Here is a 24,124-nt window from a genome sequence, read left to right on the forward strand (position 1 = left end):
AAATTAATGGAATGAATTCACAGGTTAGATTCCACATGAATTCACTGTTTTGTGAGCACCTGTAGATGATTAAGCATATTTACTGTATATCATTTTAATTAATTATATAAATTACTGTATATTATAGTAGTATTGAATTCTTGAAGCTGATTGGTCAGAAGGTGTTGATTAATTTTCTATAACAGCAGCTCTGACAGTGAAGCCTGCTGTCATTCAAATCACAGGTATATATTAATGTGCTATGATACCATTTCTATAGTAACAACTAATTCACAGGGACATGTATGGCGGACACTCCACATAATATGTCTAATAATAAACAGATTTTAAAAAATGTTATCTAACAAATGCATAACTAAGCAATATTGCACTCGTACTTGTGTGGTTATACTGAATAAAGGCATGGCTGTGATTTGGCCATAGGCACGAGGCCACAGGCGCAGCTACAGTTTTATAAATAAGAAATGAATATTAAGTAACTGACATTTGGGACACATTATGGCCAAATAATTTTATTATAAGTTTATTTTTACAGAGATAGATCCCAAAGAAGCCACACTCACCGATAGCTCATCAGCTAGCTAGCTAGTTAGCTCACGGTGATTTGTACATTCCCATTAAATTGTAATCCAGTGAAATTAGCTTTCCTTCTTCCTTTTCATCTTCATCTCATGAGTGTTCATTGTTAGCACTTTGTAAAGTTTTTTTTTGCCACAGGAAAGTCTTCAGAACAGGGGAGTTTGATTTCTTGGTAACATGACAAGCAGTGTTTTTTGTGTTCTTAACATCAAGAGAGGAAAATAAACCAGAGGATGGTGAGGGAACGACTGTTTGTATCTTCTACAATATAAGTGATAACTGGAACTAACTTGTTTTGTGGATGTTACACAAATAACTAATACTAAGTAACTATATTTTATCCACATTTAGCCTGTGGGCAAGTGTTACTGTCAAGCCGTCATAGTTTGATCTAGTACACCAAGACATGGAAGAATTAAAACTGGCAGTCAAATCAGACATGCTTTTTATATCAGTTAATAAAACTACACAGCAATTATTAGATTTTGGCTCTGCCAACAGGAAATAGTGCTTTGCCAGAGAAGGGATGACAGGAATTCCCAGGAGTATAAAACTCTGACATATTCTATCTTAATATATTGCAGCAGCCTTGCCCACATAGATGAAGGACATCCCTGCAGAAACAGTATACTTCCATACCCTTCAACACATAGTGTGTTAATGCCAGCCCCTAGAGAAGATGAATGGACAGAAAACGCTCTTCTTGAGATTCAGCATGGTTTTGTTAGTGTAACTTCATGTGTGGTAACCTACTGACATTTACATTCCATCCTGGATACCCTACATGATTTTCTGAACACATCTTCATGGTACAGTAGATCTGCGTCTAAATGTAGCTCGAATGAGCTTGAAATGAACCTCGTTCTGCATTTAGTTCATGAGCTCATAAGCACCGGCTCGTGTCACTATCACCTTCTGTGAGTGTGTAAAGTTAATATACATGAACAGGGGCCATGAGGGTTGTGGTCATTCATAAAACAGAAAACATTGCTCAGTGAAATGGGCAGCAAATTATGTGCACAAAGGCACGTGTATTAATTAAAGTATGGATGATTTTTAGCAGGTGTAATCCTAGCAGTTATCAGCTCCTCCAGTCGGCTTCCGGAGTATTCTGTTCCCACGCCAGTCATATACACGGTCTTGGTTTTGTTTGGCTAGAGGATCACATACAGAATCGTTGCAGTTGATGCGATAAGATGTAAACAGAAGCTGTTTTTCTTTCCAGTTAACAGGTGCTAAGCCACCATTAGCCCATATTTCTAGGAATGAAGACAGCATTTGTTCAAGGCAAGTGACAAAATCTCACTTACCGAAATGTTTATTCCCATTGAGCAAACCTTCGAGCACCTGCTATTACAGCTCAGCGGGCTCATTCCGTGAGATCTTGCACAGATCAAGTTTTTCAAAGTTTTGCAGATAGAGGCTTTCTCCCAAGAAAGCTGATACAAGAGGCAACACAGTTCCTGCTGTTTGATTGCCACCGGTTTTAGCATGCTGACATCTGAGTTGATGGACATGTTTTTGCTGATAGGTAAGCAAGGCATGAAGCAAGGGAATGAAACCTAAGCTTGCAGATCCGGAAGCCTGGACTCCTCTGAATATCTCACACATACTCCACTCGGCCACTGCTTCTTTCCGGATTATGATTACACTCCTTGATTAGACCTTGGCCTTTTTTTAGTAGATGCACTCAGCTTCCAGTGGTGGAATGTTTGCAGAGACACACCGCAGGACATCTTGTTCAACATGGACATGGACATCACAACACACTCGCCATTGTGATAACCGGCCCATATGTGACCATAAACAAACATATCTGGCCCACATATATTTGTACACACTATAATATATATATTTTTTACTCTTATTTTATTTATTTCGATGACTCTCCATTGCAGCATACGTTACATTTTAAATTTATGGCATTTGGCAGACGCCCTTATCCAGAGCGACTTACATTTATCTAATTTATACAACTGAGCAGTTGTGGGTTAAGGGTCTTGCTCAAGGGCCCAGCAATGGTAGCTTGACAGTGCTGGGGCTTGAACTCCTGACCTTCTGATCAGTAGCCCAGCGCCTTTAACCACTGAGCCACTACATTACTTACGTTACGTACGCAAATTTTCATTTGACCATTATTCTCTAATTATATTCGCACATTTGGTATGCGTATGTACAAAACAGCACTCAAGTAATATTGTATTTGTGCAGAGAACAAGGAATCAGGATAGACTTCCGTGGAGGTGCGTACATAGAGTAATGTCTTTTTGCGCATAAAGCTGATGTGTGTGTCTACACATGTCCTAGCCTCAGACGCCAGTTACACTACACTACAGGAGAGCTGTAACTGTATCTGGAGCAGGATCCACCAGCTGCACTGCCAGGAGCTACAGTTTCTATAAATGTCCACTCCAAAGTGCACAAGATGTTTTGGGTGATTAAAACTTGAGCCAATCAGTCACCCAGCTTCGGCACCTACATATATAATCAATACATTTAACACCAAATGTGCAGTCTGAAAACAAAGCCTCCTTTTGCACAATTTTGGTAATTATTTGTAATCTATAGTTTATGTAAGTGCTATTAATTAACAATAAATGCTTTTAGTTATACTTTGGGTTATTACTATATTTGTCATTTTAATGATTTAATATTATATTTAGTTTATAAACAACAAAGAACTCTTTTATTATAAATATTTGCACCTTGAGAAATTGAGAACATTTTTATCAGTAAATATCAGAGTCTTTTATGCTATGTTACCAAGTCTTGTTAATGTTAACAAAAACACTTATCTCCAAGTCTCTCAAACAACCATTGCTGCAGGTGACTCTGTTGAATGTATGTGATACAGTGCATCCGGAAAGTATTCACAGCGCTTCACTTTTACCACATTTTGTTATGTTACAGCCTTATTCCAAAATGGATTCAATTCATTAATTTCCTCAAAATTCTACAAACAATACCTGATAATGACAACGTGAAAGAAGTTTGTTTGAAATCTTTGCAAATTTATTAAAAATAAAAAACAAAAAAAGCACATGTACATAAGTATGCCTTTGCCATGACACTCAAAATTGAGCTCAGGTGCAGCCTGTTTCCGCTGATCATCCTTGAGATGTTTCTACAACTCGATTGGAGGCCACCTGTGGTAAATTCAGTTGATTGGACATGATTTTGAAAGGCACACACCTGTCAAAAGGCACACACCTGAGCTCAATTTTGAGTGTCATGGCAAAGGCATACTTATGTACATGTGCTTTTTTTGTTTTTTATTTTTAATAAATTTGCAAAGATTTCAAACAAACTTCTTTCACATTGTCATTATGGGGTACTGTTTGTAGAATGTTGAGGAAAATAATGAATTGAATCCATTTTGGAATAAGGCTGTAACATAAAAAAATGTGGAAAAAGTGAAGCGCTGTGAATACTTTTCAGATGCACTGTACATTTTAGCATGCGTTTTACTAAAGAATTGTGCTTAGGAAAATGTACAGCCCAACCACTCATCTAAACTGATAGCAATGATGCCCTCTAGTGTGATGAGAATATCTATGTGGAAATAAAGGACTACAGTACAACTCCGAGAGTAAACTACTGTACATTCAAGTTTCAGATCCTGAACACATAAATACACACAAAAATGCTAATCTCATTGAATAAAGTGCTGGGGAGCACCGTGTCAGGTCAGCCTTCAGTAGTAGATATCCACATGGAGATTTTTTTTTTTTTTTTAGATAGGTAGTTGGCCTGAATGTCTACTATGAATTTAGACATTCTAATATATGACAGGGGAACAATAAAGATGGAGAAATCACCTCTTGACCTGTTCAAGCTTTGATAAATCAAAGAATATGAGAGTGCAACATAAAATAGAGTAAGAAAGAACAAGACAGTATATATGTTAAATTATTTTACTTAAATAGAAAAAAGGTACAACACATTTATATTAGACTTTAAAAACTGTTCAGAGGCTTGTTTAACATGAATTTTTTGTGTGTGTGAAATCGTCTTTCATTGATCACAGGGCAGCTCTACAGCTTACTGACTCATTGAAAACTCAGTATCCAAATCAAAGAAAATAATCATGATGAATATTTAACAGCATGCGCAACGAGTTTTTAAAACGGCATCAATGAATTGGTCTGAGGTTAATGATTTATTGTGTTCTATACATGGTTTTCTTAACTGGTTCCACTAAAAAGTCATATTTTAAAAAAACAAACAAAAAAAAACACTGTTAGTCTTTGGCTAACCATATAAACACAGACAACCAAATCAAACAAAACAACTTTTAAAATGTCCAACAAAACATCAAAAAGGGTGAAAGTGAAGGTCCCTAATATCAGCTTTCCTACATGTACACCTTGAGTGAGCTAAATGATGAAGACAGAAGAAACCCTACCAATCAAAATCCAAACCTCATCAATGTATCAGCCCATTTTTAATAATCAATTTAAACCCTCAGCACCTTTCAATACCACAGACACTTACCACAAAAACAGTGGGGCCCATTCTCATGCCCCTAAATCTCTCTAGGGATCAAACTAGGCCAAGACAACTATTTAACCCTGTAAACAGAGCAGGTAAAGGGCATAGCAAACCACAAACAGTAATACAGACATAATATTTGGCAAATTGTTTCCAGTAAATTCTGTGCTTCTTCTCCAGTGTGCCATCTGGCTATCTTCGCTGAGGTCTTATGATTCCGATGATTAATTGCAAGCTACATTAATTACTGAGAGCTTCAAACCTCAACTGAAAACTGTAAACGATTCAATGATGTATTAGCTGATTGCCTCTACACTCTATAAGAACCCTAAACTTTTAGTTACAGCGCTGAACATTTAGAGTTAAATCAGTGGTGACTCCATTCAACAAGACAGCAAGGAAAAGAAGTAAAAGCACAAAGTGAGACACAGAAAGTTAATTAATGAGACTAATGTGCCATAGAAGTAGGAACAGAAACAACACACCCACACACACCAATGCTACTTGTATAAAGTGCTGGTTTGCACAGGGTCATGTGGCTAGTCGAGTACATAGGCTTTAGTAGGTGATATCAGCATGGAGAGTTTTTTTTTTTCCTTAACAGGCTGGCATAACAAATTTGTTTCTTAATAAAAGGAAAAAAAGGCATGTGGTTTAGCAAGTAGTAAGGAAAAGGACTACAGAAATGAGGTCTCCCAGAAAAGCATGAAGAAGGTTTTTCTGAAAGCCATACTGAAACTGCAGTAGGAGAGACCTACTCCATTGTGAAGAGGCTACAGTTAAATACATTGGGATGCATAAATTATAAAAATAATATCATAAGTTTAATAATGTTAAAAAAAAGTTTAAATAAATGTTTTACTGCGTCTGTGGCAACATTTGGGCAACTACTATAGACAAGAATTTCAGCACATTTATTTCTCTGTACCGTGTAAAGGATGGAAAACAAAACTACTTGAAAATCACATATAATAGAAGTCTAAGGGCAGTCAGTAAATGTTTATGCTAAACTCATATTTCTGTATCACACTAACAAATTCTATTCAAAGATATTTTTTTTTGTTAAATTAAACCTGTATTTTTCACACTTGACATGGAACTATTTTTTCAGATGGAATAATCTGTGGTAAAGCGATAATACTATAATAGGTGTAGCTTATAGAAAATCATGGTGCTTCACCCGAGAATGTAAACAAATAGATTTTAGTGTACTGCTACACTGTTCAAAAGTTGGATAAATCTCGAACTCGAAAAGACTTGATAAGATGTTTTTTTTGTTTTGTTTTTTAAGTCTGCATCATTCTAAAATCTGCAAAAAAACAGTTTATACCCAAGATTCAACTTTGCTTCAGGGAATAATCTCATATGGAAACTGTAGATTTGTACCCAAGAACTGCTGCAGTAATCATAAAGAACTTGAGTTTTGTGCTCATCTCAGATATCTTATTCACACTATGATCGCACAGAACTTCCTTTTAACATGAACTGTATTTCTGTAAATCTGCTTTATGACGATATCAACTGAATAAATACCATTGCTAGTATAATGCTAGTAATGGTATAGTCATGAATTTAAAAAATTTGCTGACAGAATTTAATGACTGCCCTTAGACAACCATTATAAAATGTTTCAATTCATCAGGATTTCATACAAATATGTTGACATTTTTGTCTCTGAAAATTCGCACGCACACACAGCACAGACACGATGTGTAGATATTAGGTTGAGTATTTGAGGTGTATTCCTTTATATGGCCTATACATTTACTGTAGATGAAAAGTTCATTTGTTTGTGCAAAGGGTTTAGGTTGGTTAATGGAAGCATAGCTGCAGCATGGGGCACGCAATAGTTCAAGTTTGGTAAGAATTATATACACAGCAAACAGGAAAATGCTCGAGCAGCACATCCCTTCACGCCTCCTACACATTCAGTTCATAAGACTTTATGGTGCACTTGTGCTTATTGTATGAGCTTTTACAATGAATAAAAATGTGTGATTCAGAGCAAACACTGATTACTTAGAAAGGTTAACCCTATCATTCCTAACCCTATCGGAAGATGAGCACGAGAGTGCACTACCATTAAGGTGCATCAGTTACACTCTAGAGAGCTGCATGGGAACGGGGACAGAGACAGTACAGTGGGGACAAATACAAACATATTCCCACAGTGACTACAGGAATAGAGATCAGTTTACACCATGTGGCACACACATTTTTACAACAGTAAGCTAGCTGAACTCCTTATATATTGGTATATTTATAAGAGTGAACGTTTTTCAGGATAAAAGAAACGTATGTATTGAGAGACTGTTGGGAGGAGACAACGTTGGCACATGCAATGTTATAGCAAGGAAATCTCATCCCCGTACAGCTCTGTACTCCACGCAGTGAAATGAAATCAGGTTATAGTGTGATTTCAAGCCCAATTCACCATCAAAGTGATTCAGTTTTTGCTCGCCCATTTCATGGAACAGACATGTTTCTAATTTAACCAATCCACACCATATCAAAATCCCACCTCAACCTTCCTGCTGCAATTATTTTTCCTCCGTGGCCTCTTAGTGAAGAATAAATTCCATAATGATGCCCTCAGATCTCACATTTCCTTGTTCTATACATGAAGAACTGTATTTAAATTTGAATTTATGATTGTTATAATTGTGTGGCCTATAGCTGCAGCGCAGCCAAGATAAGTAACCATTCTGGTTGCTTACTGTTCCACTGTGAAATGTCTGTTTTATCACATTTAATAATAATCAAAATTCTGATTTGTCACAAAATATTCCCATGTTGTAGTTGGAAGTGGTGTGGATTGTAATTTTGAAAAGGGGGGTTGTTTGTGATTTTCGGTAGTTTCCAGCATAAATTCTAAGTAAAAGCTAAGCTTGCAGCATAGAGGTTTAAAGCAAAAGGCCATGGTATATGTGTTTCAGCACTTCTGAAGGGGGCAGCAGCAGCTACACTTCATAAGAGTTGATGCTTCTGCCCTGGCATTCCCTATATCTCAGCACCACAAACTGCAGCGTGTCTCCATGTGCAAGGCCAGAAGCGATACAATTTCTTTTTTTTAAAAGAAAGAAAGAAAAGAGAGGGGGATTAAATGTTATCTGACAGAACACAGAGAAACACAGGTGAAGTAGTCTCAGAAAGGGCAAGAAGAACCAGCTCCAGGATTAAAAGTTAGGTGACCAGACTCATATACAGGACACAAAAATGACACATAAGACTAGAATTATGTCAAGAAACTGTGAGGAGAACCAGCTCCTGTTCCATAATAGCATTTCAGTGGTACTCAGTGAATTCCCAAATGAGACACACAATAAACACTGGTTCAAACGTCTCATCACAAAGGAGCCATGTTTAAAACACTTTTCTAAAAAACATAGCACAGGCACCCAAAGGGAAATGGATTCCTTGTTTTTTTTTTTTTTTTTAAATCTTTCTCTGTATCTCCGCACCTCTTCGAGGAGGAGAAGGAGAAGTGGAAGAAGCTGCTCCTCTGAAGTCTCCTTTTTAAACTGGAGCTCCAGCAAAACTCTTCACCACATGTTCTACGTTTCCGGGTTTGTCACTGTGACAGGGGGGGTGGCACCGATGATCTTCGTGTACTGGCTGATGATGGCCTCAAAGGCTTCGTCCCGGTGAATCATGGCACCAAACACCAGAGGCTGGAGGGAATAAGCATGGAAACACACAGACACATTGGAGGTTAAAATAAAAAAAAATAAAAAACCTGGTCTGAACATATGGATTATAACCCAAGGTGGGTTTGCTTCTTACCTTTTGTGTAGATGGTGTGGCTATTGAGATTCCCATTCCAGATCCAGGCAATACTGACAAAACCTTATACTTTTATAATAAATAAATAAAAATGCAGGTCAAATACTGAGAATAGATTTTCGTGACCAGAAAGAAATCACAGAACAATAAATAGCATTGCACTATACCTTCTGAATGTCTGTAATGTCTTGGAGTTTGATGACTTTATTCTTCTTAGAGGATGTAGAACGGGAGCTGGAGCTCTCAAAGCATAAGTGGCTACAGGAAAAGAGAACCACTTTGTAACCTCTAAAGCTAATTAGTTAGAATAGTAAAGCTTAAAGCCCCAGTCAATTTATTTTCATAACTACCCTGTTACTATGAGCTAGAGCTTCTCCTGTAAACGTCTGAATGGTGTTGAACTTTTCATTAAGAGATTTATAACATTTTATTTTGTGACTTTTTTTTTCTTGCTCACTTCAACTCTTTGCACCTGAGAAACATGACTGAAATTGGATATAATGTCATTTTAACCTACAACTGGTTATGGTGCCAATCCACCTACTTGCATATTTTTATGAGGAAACATGAAACCATGTCGACTGTATTATTTACAAATGCAGAGGCAATGTTAATATTAACTTATTACCAATTAGAGGTGTGTGCAACGAAAGGTAAAGACATACTTTTCTGTCACGTAGAGGTAGCCATTTCGTATGTAGTCAGTAGGCATTTTCCTGTCCCTGTTGATTAAGCAGCAGCGCCACCCGTGCTCGCACACTGTACACAACACATAGAACTTGTTGATGCCATGCAGAAAGATGAAACTACATCCAAATACAATCGGCATTCACTGAATCAACTGTGTTAATTACATATCTACTGTTTTAATAAATTACAGAGTATCAACAGTAGTACAAGCTTATGCACTGCACATGCCCTTATGAAATCAGTTTAAGGTGTAGGCTCGCTACCTGGTAGGGGGCGCTCATTCTCAGACAAGTTGAATACTTCATGGAAAGGACCCCTCTTGGTGCTGTAGGCACGCCCACTCTCCTCATCACGCCCAACACCACATGGCACTCCGGCTACTAGGCTGCCACGTGCGACCACAGGCTGGATCTGCTACAAGGATGAGACACATCGGTTAACAAAACAGCAACATTAGAGATGCAGTGAGGCGCAGAACTATAAGAGCACCTCTGTGCTGAAGCAGGATCAGTCATCTGATCTTTTCCTGAAGAACACAAACGCCAGACAGACACTGAAACACAAGAGCCCATCTTCATTGAACCAGTGACTTCATCAAAACAGTGTAGACCAGTGCTGCGAGTGCTGAGGTGAAGAGAGTAGCCTTCTTTCCTCTCTGGCTGTCAGACATCAGTGAGAGCATGCAAAGCGCAAATGCATGGGGTCACACAGGCACTGATTTGCTTAAAGAGCTCAACTGGACTGACACGTTAAAAACACAAGGTTGCTTGACAATATAAACATCTCTGACTTATTATCTTATCTTATTTGGGTATTGCTCTAATGAACATTTACTGTATGTAACACCAGAATAATACTCTCCTTACAGGAACACCCTAATCTAAATATAAACAAACCAATGATTTGCAAATGGATCTTGATTCATTTAAAAGAAGTCGGACACAGCAAACAGTTAGAGAGATATTCTGATCACAGAATACACAACAGTCATTTAACTGACTTACCTAATGCATCAGAGGAATGCATGAACAGCCAAACAGTGGCAAAAGAAAAGCCAAGTTTGCCTATGAGTAATGTATAATAAAAAAATAAAAAAAAAAATCGATCTATTACAAAGATTCACAGCTTGGCTGTTCTGATGTCATATTATTTTTGTCTGCATTACTCAGTACTTTAGCATACTATTCAATTGTAATCTCTCTCTCTCTACACACACACGCACGTAATTAGAAAATCACAGGGATAGAAACTAGTACCACTCTAATGGCTGTGGATCACAAGACAAATTATTTATATAAAGCTTTTTTTTCTTCATAAAATATGGTTTCATGACTAAATGTTTTATGTGCAGACTGGTCAAAATGCAGAAATCGCCAGTTCAGTGGTATAGCCACATCCTTTAAAAAAAACAGAGCTGAAATTCATATTTGAAAATCTGAATTATTGGACATTTGACAGGTAAGTTTTATTACCTCATAAAATACAAGAACCTATCAGAGATCAATATGCAAATAAAGGACATGCAAATTATAGTAGAGTGCATAAACACTGGTTTTCCAAGTGAAGGGGTTAGACACATGGAGGGTTTCAACCTTACCTTATGTGTCTAATTTACATATTCACAGAATCTGGTTTTAAAATTTTTTTTTTTTTTTTTTTTTTAATGTATAAGCACGTTTCTGTACCTTTTTTAAAATCTTTTTTTTTTTTTTTTTTTTTTGCAAAGCTGTCATGTCATGGAATCGATTATTATTATTATTAAGCCTCTGGTCGTCAAAGGGTTTAGAGACTTTTGAAGAAACAACACTGAAAGCTACATCGTGTTTTTTTTTCATAGAGAATTTATGCTTAGATAATGGATCCATTTGCCAGTAGAAATATGGGTTCTACTTAGAAACTATATCTGTCCACACACACACACAAACACACACACACACAGGTGGCAAACACAGGCACTGCTGTGAAACCAGATGCCACTAGATCCCTACCTTTTCAAAGCCAGACAGCTGAGAAAGAAAAATAACAGAACACAAGTGTGACAGACTATTAAATAAATAAATAAATAAATAAATAAAAACACTGGCTTTATCTATCTATCACACACTACTGTAAATCAGACTTAAAATAAAAATCAATTGTGTAGTATGACTATCAACATACATTTCAATGTTAATAAAAAAAAAAAACAGGAGTTTTAAGTGAACCTCATAATTAATTGGTGTGGTTAGAAAGCTTGGTTTGAGGTTTGATCTGGTTGAACAAGAGACACTCACCCGTCTGCTGATGTTGCCGCTTTGACGTTCTTTGAGCTGTGGGTCAGTTGGCAGGTTTTTCCATACAATGTACGGTGTGTCATATTTGTCCCTAAGTTTGGGACAGCTCTTGAAGATAAAGTCAATGATGAAGAACTTGATTCCGGCATAGAGGCCTATTGATAGAAATACTGCAGGTATAAATATGGGTACAGAGAACTGATTGCATAGAGAGTAAAACAAAGACATAATAAATGTGTCTTACCAATTATGAAGCCCAAGAGTTTGTATGGCAGCAGGCCGGAAGCAATGAACGCCACCCACAGACCAACGTACAACTTCTGAGTGATTTCAGGCTGCACCCACATGAACAGGCTACAAAATACACATAGAAACCTCATTTGTAAGTCGCTTTGGATAAAAGCATCTGCTAAATGAGTAAATATAAATGTAAACATAAATGTAAATGGAAATGTAGAAACACATAGTGGGAATTTCAACATGAACTATATAAAAATATACAATAAATACTCTACTTGGTATTCTATTACATAATATACAGTGAGTTGTGTTTATATGGATAATAATCATAAAAAAATGTAAAAGTACTAACTTTTTGATTTTCTCCAAAACATCTGACATCTTTCCAAACAGGTTCTGTGAAAAGACAGTTTGTGAAAAGAGTGCTCTCAACACCTGGAATGTTATCTGACTCTCTCTTCACTGCCATCTCTATTTTCTACTGTAGCAACTTGGCATAATGTACCTGAGCTTTTTGTGCCACATCCAGCACTAACTGGAACTTCTCGGAGACAGTCAAGTCTTCTTTTGGAGGCTCCTGGGAGGAAAAGAAGAGACGCTATATATAGAGTCTTCTGTTTTTCTTCTGTTAGGATAGAAATATTAGTCTGTAAGAAGTAACTTTCTTAATAACATTACTGTTAATTATCAACAGCATTAAGAATTCTATGTTTGTGTTTACCACTGGCTCAGACACCTCAGGCACAATACTCCACTGTATCCTCCAGCCTCTGTAACAATAACACAGCTTTAACGTGCGCTCGATGTTAGACAGCTTTAAAACTAAATGTGGGTTGGCCTGGGAAAACATTTTGTACTATACATAGTTCTGAAAACTACAAACTTTCCTGAACTGAAAAATATTTCTCCTTTGCATGTATTCTCAATTACAATAAAATGTATAGCATTTTAATATCTGTTTGCCCCCGCCCCCCCTCCTCCCCAAAAGTAAAAAGGGACAAAATTGCATTTAAAGATTTCATTCTGACTGCAGCGCAGGAGACATTTTGACAGCTGGTATCTGATTATAATCTGAATTGAATTGATGTCCATTTGGCCATCTGACAATTTGACCAAAGTGAGGAAATCACACTTAGATAGCAAGGTTTTAAACATCTTTAGGCAAACCGACTGCTGTGTTTGTTAAACTGGCAAAAATATCACAACAAAAGAAGCGAAATAGAAAAAGCAAAATACCTCCATGTTGCTTTGGTGTATTATATAATAATACATATATAATATATAACATATGACATACAGTATATAACACACAATATATCATTGTTATTTTGAAAAATAGGACAAATCCCGATTTTTGTCTTATTTCTGTGACAGAAGACATTTTGATGCTGTATTAAAAAGCTAAAATCATAGCTATATGCATGAAGCTTCCATCTAGACTTTACCCAAATTTTTGTGCCTATCTGCATTTAATTCTGAAGATTACAAGCAAGGTGAGAGGTGTTTCAAATCAAGTTAAGCATTGCAACTTTAACTGTTGCTAAATAATTATAACACATGTAGTGCCAGTATTTGAAATCAGGAGTAGATCCATTTACACGCATGAATGGATTTAATAAGACTAAATAGACATGAATTGGTATTGGACTTACTTTGCTATGAGGTAATTTAAGGACAGACGGAGAATAGCCAAGAAGAGAAACATAGGAATTGCCCAGCCATGCCACACAGCATACATATAGAGCTGTGGATGAAAGAAAGAAAATAATCTCCATAATATAACTGATATAATTAATATAACTAATGATATATGTTTCAATTTCAGGCACAGTATGCAAATGTGTACTATGGTATTTATAATATTGATTGGAGCAAGAAGGGAGTTTTATTCCCTATGATGTCTACTCACAGGACACAAACCAGTTACACAGAATTAAAATGTACATTCAAAACATTTTAATAGAATATTAAAAATGTTTTTAATTAAAATTGTTCTTCAAGTTTCAAACTGACATTTATTCTTGCTTTAGAGTTCTGGATTATTGTGATTAGGACTATTAGGCTTAGAATTATCAGAACTAAAATAAATTTAAACCACTGTAATCTCATGTTTAGAAAATTACAGACCCCTTGGCTGTTCTTCCCTTATTTGAGAATGATGGCTATATATACACACAGTACTGTGCAATAGTCTTAGGCACCGTTTTTTTTTTTTTTACTTTGTTATAGATTTTTATTTTATGAATTTAACATCATCAAGTCAGTACTACTGTACAGCATTTCAGATTTCTAAACATTAGTTTTCCAGCACAAAATTAAATATTACAGAAAATTGTTTGTATGTCAGTAAAGAAAGCAGCATATTACATAAGAGACACTTTTCAGCCAAAAAAAAAAACCCATAATGCTGGGTTTTGCTGCAAAAATAAGACAAAGTCTCCAGAAGAACTGTGGCTGGTTCTACAAGATGCTCAGTAAAACTTATAGCTCATTTCCTTATAAAACTGCAAATTGTACCCAAGAGTACTTTTGTTTTAAAGCAAAGTCATCACACCAAATATTGACTTTGTTTCATTTATTACTGTTTACTATGCTTTATAGTATTTTTTAAATGCAGAAACATTTCATTTCATGATTATTATCTTTTCTCTACAGCATTTTTTTTGCATGTACCAAAGACTTTTGCGCAGTACTGTATAAATAAAATGTTTAAACTCAATCTGATCATACAGTAGCAGAATCAATCGGTATAATAATACAGTCACTTTAACAAGAGAATATTGAAATGGATTTTATAGGATTTTTAATGTTTGGCTTAACAGTGTTGAGGGTGCTGCTTTTTGTTTTATGAAAATGACTGTGCTCTCACAATGAAGGCGATGGCTGATGTGTAGACAGAGTGCCAGCTGGATAAGGCAGAAAGGTTCCTCATGAAGTTAGTGACAGGCTTAGCCCCTCGTTCTGGGAACACATTTACAAGCACAGAAAAACCATCAGAATCATGCCTTCCCTAACTGTAGAAGAAAAATATTTTAGTAATCATATTGCCCATATTCTATCCTATTGAGAATATCTGGTAGAAATCTAATGTTACAGCTGTTATTATCACAACAACACTTACTGAGTCGTCTCATATTTTCAGTTAATCTGTAACGAGAGCAGAAGGCCACAGTTAATTATTTACTAGGGCACCAACAGCCAACAAGCACTGAATGGTCTTAAAAAAACAAAAAATCAAACAAACAAAAAAAAGAAAACAGGCAAACAACAGTACAGCGAATTCATCAACCTTTCTCAGGTAAATAATACAGCACAAAAGCAATTGCTTTTCTCAACTGAATGCTATCAGTCCAAGCACAAAGCTATGCTACAAGGTAAACTGCTTTCAGAAGGATCACAGTGTACATGGACTACCATTTAGACATGCTTTCCATCAGGGGAAAGTAATCATTCTTTTTATAGCACTTGGTTGTTTAATGATCCAAAATAGTGGGGACTGTGAGAACCGCCATGTCAAAAACCCATCTGAGCCATCAGTCTTAGAACAAAAAAGGTGCAAAAAGGTTTATGTCAGCAGCAGTGCCAAAGACATTTACAGCTGTCCCACTGTGTTGACTGTCTCTCTAGCCAGGGAAAAGCTTTATAAAAAGGATGCGAATGACAGGCTTTCGTCACCTTTTAGCGCTGAGTGGCTCCTCCGTCTCCACCATGTTCTCTTCAGGCTGGAAGCGGAAGTCCTCCATGTACACACCAAAGCGCTCATACAGCCACTTCCAAAGCTTCGAGCTCACAGACTCCTTCTGCTTTTCACCTGTCACAAAGCAGAGAAGCACTGTCAAGTAGGGCTGGGCTATTAATTAGATTTTAAGACTGATGATAATGTTTGGTATCTCACTTAATTAATAAAAAAAATACCACAGTGCTGTCTAATTCTGGTTGTTAAGAAGGTGTTGATTAATTTTCTATAACAGCAGCTCTGATGGCTGTAATTCAAATGATAGGTTTACATTAAAGCACTCGCTCTGATATGCTGTCATTTCTATAGTAACAACTTACACAAGGACTGGTATGGTTGAAGCTTCACATAAAACGCTAAAAAAAATAAAACCTTGCGTAGTAGTCGATATGTTGAAGTTTTCTTTGAAATGTTTATTTAGCATTTTGGAAGTAGTGTCCATTGCCATTGCTTTGTAACAGGCATAGGTAAAGCTGTAACTTAGTTTCTGACTCAGGAAAGTAATGTTTCTTGGCAACATGCCAAATTGCATTTTGTTTTCATTTCAGGGTATAACAATAATTCAGCTTTACAATAATTGTTGATTATTGTCCTATAACAGCATGTCCCCCAAGTGTTTTATTCCTTACACAACTCCATTGTAAAATGATAAAACTATCAGTTACAGGTAAAAATCCAGACCGATAGTTTTTCTCAGTTACATCTGCTGTGGGAGCAGCTGAGAAGGGTCTGCTGTCATTATACAGTATGAAAGTGGCCTCTAGAGAAGAAATAAAGACTATCAATAACAAATTTTGTTGTGCTATTTGAAGTAATTTCGATTAATAAAGTTTTCTGTCTTAATCTATTAATTGTAATTAAATTGGTCAATATTTCAGTGTTAAGTAAAATAATCATAAGGATCATTTTTACCATTAACTAATGAAAATAGCAGCTCTGTCCACCAATGATGCAAGAAAACGTGTAAATGTAAGTGTAGGTTATTCACCATGGTTTCAAGCCAAAAAACCCACGTTAGGTTACAATGCTTCACAGCTCACCTGTTCCATTGACAGCAGGACCATGAGCTTTGGAAGGAGGGGGTGGGGAGTCCTCTGGTCTGAGAGGAATACAAATATTTAGTAGAAAATACAATTATTAAATACTAAACTCTGAATAGTCTGAAAGCGTAAACAGAAGAAACCAATGCTCTTCTCATACCTGGTCTTTAGGATTTCATTCATTTTCTGTTCAAGATCAAGTCTTTTCAACCTCTCTTTCTCAAGCTCCTGCTTCAGTGTCTCAATGTTCATCTCCTCTCGAAGTTTCCTCAACTCTTCCTCTAAAGGAGACAGAACAATACAGTACAGTGAGGCTGTACCTGAGAACAGATGAGGGAATTGCTGGCACCATTTAATAGCTGTATGATTATGCTCATAAAATGAAGATGGTCTATAGGACTTCTTTCTGGACTTACACAAAACGTACAGAAACATAAAAAGTTGTGACATTAGAGTCTCTGGGCTGCATTTAGGATAAAGACAAGCGGTCAGCTCCAATTTACATTATAAACACTCCTCATATTTGACATCCTTTGCCAAGAATTTTTTTTTTTTTTTAACATGGACTCAATTCCACTTTGTCTAAACACAGGTTCAATCAGGCCACAGCTCCAACATACAAGGTTACCTGGAACATAAAATAATCCTCATCTATAATTCAGCCCCGGTTTAACCTCTAGCAATGGCATTATCCTAGTAATAACGACCCTTTAGCGCTGATCAAAGGTAAGGTGAGATAAAGGATGGAGGGAGGAACCTGAGTATCATTATGACCAGCCACCACCAAGACTTCAAACATATAGTTCTTTAAAATGAAAATGTAGTACGACTATGTAGTTGTCAATCTGAAACAAAGCCAAAGCACTCCTTCTATTCCCACGTCATAGTAACAAGCCTCGTCTTTATACTCCTTATGTCCATTCATCTCACGAATATATCTGAAGTTGCTTTGTATAGTTCTGATTGGCTGTTGTAGGATCATTCTGCCACTTTTTTTTTTAAAATCAACATCTCTGCTTGCATGTTAAAATGAATTTTCCCCTCTTTTTATACTCACATCAGACCACTCCAAAACATCCAAGGAGTTTGATTGAGCTGAGGTTAAACCAGGGATAACTGCATGAATCATTGCCATATCCAAGAGATAAAAAGGATCCTCTCCATGGCTTACATCCCATTAAGTCAATGTTTTTCTATATAAAAAACATTGCTTAGTTCTAAGGGTTCCAGGCAGAATAACCTGGCCTTTTCGTTTTAACCCAGTGAGGTGAGTATTTCCATCTAACAGAGTTGACCAGTTATCGATCAGCTTCCTCAAAAACATGTATGTATGAATTGAAATACAGTAAATTTACTGGGACTAAATCTAAATAAAATTTATACCTAGTTTCATGTAAGTATTTAAAGAAAGATTTCCAACAGGATGTCAGGTTTAGGGTGTATATAAACATATTGAACCTGCAATCTGAATAAAATTCATTCTTAGTGGCCAGAATGATGGTTGGGAATGGTTGGGAATTTGCACAGCCTCAACACCAATTATTCAACACATTATTTAATTATTGTGTGTTCATGAAGGGAATCTTTGTTTTCGATCAAATAAAACACTAAACTGTTCCTTTGGAGTCGACCAAAACCCCTGGATTACAGTAGAACTAACTCCAAGCCTTCATCAATGTTTCCCTGCACATATTAAATAAGCTGCCATCAAACCGCAGTCTAAACCATGAGCCTCATGTTACAACATGCCATTCCGATTAAGATTCTGAGACATGTGCTTTGCAGGTGTTTGCCGACTGAGCTGACTGACCACAAGTCTTGCATCTAGGGGAGCGTCACCAGCCCACAGCACGCAATGCAGTATGTAGCTTCAACAGGAGAAACTGCACCTTTGTCCAGCAGCAATTTCTGCATTTGTTAGCAGAAATTGGTCCCTGCAAGTACATCCTTATGGAATTATGGAGTTTTTAAACATGCATGACTTCTAAGTTACTATAAAAATTTAAATCATGCATATATACAGGTTAATCATTTTAAAACCAGTAAAACTTCATTCATTCAGCGGTTTAGCAGAAGTGCTATGTGTGCTATCTTGCCTGTTAATCTGCATGCCTGCCAGACTCACATTTAACCTTACAGGCTTGTGTTCCAAGCACAGGAAACTGTTACCCCAGTAGGCACGAGTGCCAGCACTGCGATACGACTTGGGCTCGAATCAGTAACAGCTTGTAAATATTGAGCAAGCCAGCGATGTTTGTGGGTTCCTGATTGGAATAACACATTAGATTCTTTTGTTCTGAGTGAGGCTGCAGGAAACCATCAATGACTTACGTTGGTATTATGAGCTCACCAGCCAATCCAAGTGTCAGAAAGAAGAATGGACTTGGGCCCTCCATGAATACTGCTTTGTTCTTAAGGCTTGTGCTCAATCTGGAAGAAATACTTTAAGGAACACTCCAGAACTTCTTAATCTTTACTGACAGTATCTGTAGCATGTGTGTACTATCCATATACAACAATCCTGATGTTTCCTTGTACTGAGAAAACAACACTACAATGGAAGTCTAAGGGCACTTTTTGAATTCTGTCAAATATATAGTTGGAAAGTCTGCTGTAAAACAGTTTGATTCATCCATTTAGAGATGGACTACTTTTTCCAGAGGAAAGTATTTGTGGTTATGTGTGAGCAACATAGTTGTATGGGTGTGATTAAGCATTATTACTACAAAACCTTTGTGAAAGTAACATGAATTACTGTATTTGTTGTATTTCCATGATGGATTGGTTTAAATTCCACAAGAACATCTTTAGGAAAAAAAAAACACTCTTATGTCTGTCTCCTGACAACTGAAGACTGTACTGTTAGAGTGTAATGGTTATAAGTGGCACAGCACAGGGAAAAGTATAGAAATTCTTGTCTGTAGTAATAGCACATACACTACAGATGCACTGGATCTGTAGGTTAGAATGAAAAATGACTATTCTTATAATGAAAAGGCAAATAAAAAGACTTGATGCCAACTACATCGATGGGGATGCCTGCACTGCCAACAGGTTGAGCACTTCTTGTTATTAATTTGTATGCCTGAAATTCCCTTAAATATACTTCAAACAGGAAGGAAGAAATTCTTCTGCTGGTTACAATGATAATTCCATATAAATCCTACAAACATCCAAGCACATGTTCTTGAGATATCAGGCTAACAAGGATCTTGGATGGACGGAAAGATGATGGGTGGATGGATGGATGGATAGATGAAGGGATGCACAGACAGACGAACGGATGGATGGATGGATGGATAGATGGAGGGATGGACGGACAATCAAATGGATGGATGGATGGATGGATAGATGGAGGGATGCACGGACAGACGAATGGGTAGCTGAATGGATGGATAGATGGAGGGAATGCCGGACAGACGAATGGATGGATGGATGGATGGATGGATAGATGGAGGGATGCACGGACAGACGCATGGATGGACGGATGGATGGATGGACAGACAACCTGGACATATAATGCCTCCAACATCTGGTGGTGGAAGCATGAAAAAGACTATTTCTTTAAGCACACACAAAATCTTTACACAAAGCTCATTTAATTTCTGTCACTTTAATATATTAGAGTGACTGAACAAACCCCAAAACTAAATTACTTTAATTAAAACTACTGTGCTTGCATTCACAGTCAGTATTCCAAACACTCAATTATCTTTTGTTTATTTGGCATAGAGGAAAATACAGCTCAGACATTTTCTCTTTGCCTTCTTCAGTGCACTCAGATATGATTCTTGTGCAGGTAATTACAACAGAGTCACACATTGTCACTTTTATACTTGCATGCTATTTATTGACTATGCATGACGACCCTTAATTCTTGTATTGCACCACCCCTTATGTAAACACTCTTTATTTAATGATGGATTAAGCCTGACTCTTACTCTGTGTACACAGTATCACTGTTCACCTTTGCTGCTCTTTGAATATATAATGACTCATACTTTTTTAATTACCTGGTGAAGGAAGCCCAGTTTATAGTGCAGTAAAGGTATATAAAAGTATAGACAAAAGATGTGTTGTATTTTGGCTCATCTGTGTCAAACACGTTAATAAATCTCATTAACCGAAGCTGATTTGTCAAGTCAGGACATGTCCTGCTTGCTCCCATGACAGTTAAACCAACCTGTCACTAAACAAAGCATAGACCTTTCTCGCAATGACTGAGTCGTCATATCCATAGTGGATAGTAGTGTGAGTGACAGCGAATCCAAACAGCTCATTAACAGTATATTCTGGATTAATGTCAACAGTAAATCACTAGGTACATTATTCACACTAGTCTAGCTAGCTACTTCGTTTAAAAGCCATAATAAGTGTTCTTTAAACAAAGTTTTGTCTCATACAATAGGTTTACATCCATCCAAGGTCAAAACACATTTTAATTTTCTCATAATTTACACTGCAGCATCACCTTTTTTCCCCAGTGTCAGAAACGACTCGTTCAACTCCTCCTTTCAGTCTGCTCTGATTGGTAAGATGTCCCAGGCTGTTGTGATTGGTCTACTGCAGAGGTTCTCAACCTTTTGCAACTAAAGCCCCCCCAAGTCTTCCCTATCATGTGGCAGCCCATATATACCTAATCTATAATCTGTTTTTTTATAGATAGATAGATTTTTTCTTTGCTTTTGTGGTTTTTTACTTTTTTTAATTACTTTTCATAACTATTATGATTTTTGAAAAATACTTTTATAAAACTATATAACAGACAGGTATGGAACATGGGTGATATAAAATGTTTCTGAACACTATAACTACTTTGAACAAGAGAACTAGGCTGTAATAACATGTACTATTTTACATGTAAAACATTTTGCATTCCATTTGTCTTACGTTCTAAAAACATTTGCATAAGAATGATTTTGTTATGTGACAGTGTTAAATCTCCAGCTCTCAGGCACTCAATGAACAGAGCAGATGCAGAGAGAAATGTGAGTGCAGCGGGAAAGTAGGACCTCCTGCTTGCAGGACAGTACTGGTGACATAAGACAGAAAGTCGTTAAGGTTTGTCCAAAAAGTCGCTAGGTGCTTTTTTTTTGCAAAAAAATGTCACTAAAGGGGTCTAAGCTAGCTAGCTAGCATTGGCAACAATAAGGGCATGAGCAGGGCATAGTTAATTCACTCATCTGGAGATGGAACGGTTGCATAGTTGTGGTCTGCAGCAGGAGCAGGTTTCACACACAATGCCGGCTTGTCAAGAAAACATTATGCTGGATGTTCAACAGATGTCTGATCTATCCATTTATATAGAGAGAGTACAGCCCCATGTTTTAGCTGTTTACGGCCAGTGGTCTTTGAGTAGTTCGAATAGATTCTTTGCAATGCTGGCCGCAGACATTCATGCTGCCCATCCTCGTCCTGGCAAACAGCACAAAGCCATTTCATTCTCGCTTTGCTTAAATGATGTTTGCTTGAATTATTTGTGCACTTAGAGACACTAAAATGGACACAGTCACTGTTCACTATCTCACCAAAGGTTTTAAAACACTACTACCCATGTTACCACAGAACTGTAAAAAAGGTCCATTCTGTACAGTTCACATCCATTACACTACTAGTGATAGAAAATGCTAATGAATGACCCAATTGCTAGTGCAAGCATAGGTGTTGGACAAAAGCCTTTATAACCCAGTGACAACATGCACATGCTGTGCTCAGCTATGCCTGTTATTATCAAAGTACATGGTAAGACTGGTTGTGGGAATACAGTGACAGTTCTCCTAAAACACTTCCATGTAATCATTATTTTTACCACAAGTAATTTTCACATGACGGGGAAATAGGTCCTGTCTCTCAAGTCCTAGTCTCAATGGAGACAGAAATAAGTACTACAGTTACAAATGAAAGAAGAAAAAAAACAATGTCAAGTGTGTTAGAAAGATGCTCGGCCTCCACAAGCAATGCGCTTGTCATAGATTTTCTGGAAATTTACTGGAAGGATGAACACCCATCTATAAATAAATCAATCCTGTCTATCCAGTTCTACTCTCAGTAGGGACAGAAATACCCAAGAACAACAGATGAGTTAAGACCAAGGAAAGCTCTAGTATTGTTGAGCATACTATCTAAGATATCACTGTAAATGATGACACTGTCATACTGGAACTCAGGATTAGAAATGTTTCATCATAAGATACAGGTGGTCAGTCAGAAGAAATTTGTATTGATCCACAGTGATGATTTGACAAGATGACAAGTGGACCCAAATCATGCCAGCAACATGCAGCATAACAGAGCCACTAGTTTTTCAGATGTGTCACCCATCTGTATATGTAGAGATATATTATAATTATAATTATTCTATTGTATAACTGAATGCCCTCAGGTTGTCATATGAGCCAGAATTTTACTGAGACACAAGCAGAAGCTAATCTAATGAAGGCATTAATGAAAGTGATGAATCTCACTTGTTACAACAAGCTAATCATTTTTAGCATATGCAGAACTTAGATGTAAAACCTTCTTTTGTACATACAATTATCTTGGTGAACAAAAAACAACAACAACAAAAAAAAAACTACAAAAATACAAATATCTAAAAAACCATGCTACGGTAGGTCTTTTTTAAGGTCTTTTATAAATTTTAAGTTCAATAATTATTTTGCATGGCTAAAATTTTCAAACACTAGGTCCAATCTGGAGATTATTATATTGGGAAAGAAATAGCAAATAAATAAATAAATAAATAAATAAATAAATAGATAATGTTTGTGATGACATTGCTTGAGCACTTATTTTCTTTTCACATAATAGCACTTACACATGAAAGTAAACATCTGACTACATTAAATATAAACAACAACAAAAAAAGAAAATTATATTTCCATCCAGGCTTGTTCTGACTGGCTGCTGGCAGCCAGGGAAGCGTGTTAGATATATAGCTGCAATCAAACGATCAGAGATACTGAATTCTCAGAAATAACATAAATAAAATCAAATGACAGTATCAGTAACAATTCAGGTCTTAATCATCCAGCTATAACCTAACTTATACTTAGCTTCAGCAAGCGGCGTCTGATGTCCCACAGTCCAACTTCACTAGTCTTGCTGGTCTACCCACGGCCTTTTTAATTATCGTAACAAGGGTGCAAATATTACTGGAGGGCACTGTAGTATTATCCGTAGCTTTGAGGTCACTTGGCAAAGAATCAAATACTCGCTACAGTTAATCAATACCCATCTTTTTTGTGTTATGCAACTACCTATTAATAAATCTTACCTAGATTTACAGACAG

General features: G+C 36.8%; 1 protein-coding gene across 5 annotated transcripts in view; it reads right to left on the reverse strand.

Annotated features, from left to right (window-relative positions):
- Positions 1–4,479: 4,479 nt before the first annotated feature.
- Positions 4,480–24,124, reverse strand: part of gramd4b (GRAM domain containing 4b) — a 32,368-nt gene continuing 12,723 nt past the window's right edge. For 3 of the 5 annotated variants that reach the window (XM_053631206.1, XM_053631210.1, XM_053631211.1), the window contains 17 exons: positions 16,993–17,113; positions 16,833–16,891; positions 15,732–15,867; positions 15,178–15,203; positions 14,926–15,017; positions 13,709–13,800; positions 12,778–12,826; positions 12,562–12,633; positions 12,409–12,452; positions 12,061–12,170; positions 11,817–11,971; positions 11,532–11,549; positions 9,807–9,957; positions 9,519–9,612; positions 9,021–9,111; positions 8,854–8,922; positions 4,480–8,741 (listed from right to left, as the gene is read on the reverse strand). In XM_053631206.1, the coding sequence (XP_053487181.1) occupies positions 8,625–8,741; positions 8,854–8,922; positions 9,021–9,111; positions 9,519–9,612; positions 9,807–9,957; positions 11,532–11,549; positions 11,817–11,971; positions 12,061–12,170; positions 12,409–12,452; positions 12,562–12,633; positions 12,778–12,826; positions 13,709–13,800; positions 14,926–15,017; positions 15,178–15,203; positions 15,732–15,867; positions 16,833–16,891; positions 16,993–17,113 (1,496 nt within the window). In that variant the 3' untranslated portion in view covers positions 4,480–8,624. The remainder of the gene's footprint in view (positions 8,742–8,853; positions 8,923–9,020; positions 9,112–9,518; positions 9,613–9,806; positions 9,958–11,531; positions 11,550–11,816; positions 11,972–12,060; positions 12,171–12,408; positions 12,453–12,561; positions 12,634–12,777; positions 12,827–13,708; positions 13,801–14,925; positions 15,018–15,177; positions 15,204–15,731; positions 15,868–16,832; positions 16,892–16,992; positions 17,114–24,124) is intronic. The other 2 variants (XM_053631209.1, XM_053631207.1) reach the window with 2 other exon arrangements.

The sequence above is a fragment of the Ictalurus furcatus genome, chromosome 8 (assembly GCF_023375685.1).
Source record: "Ictalurus furcatus strain D&B chromosome 8, Billie_1.0, whole genome shotgun sequence".
NCBI lineage: Eukaryota > Metazoa > Chordata > Actinopteri > Siluriformes > Ictaluridae > Ictalurus > Ictalurus furcatus.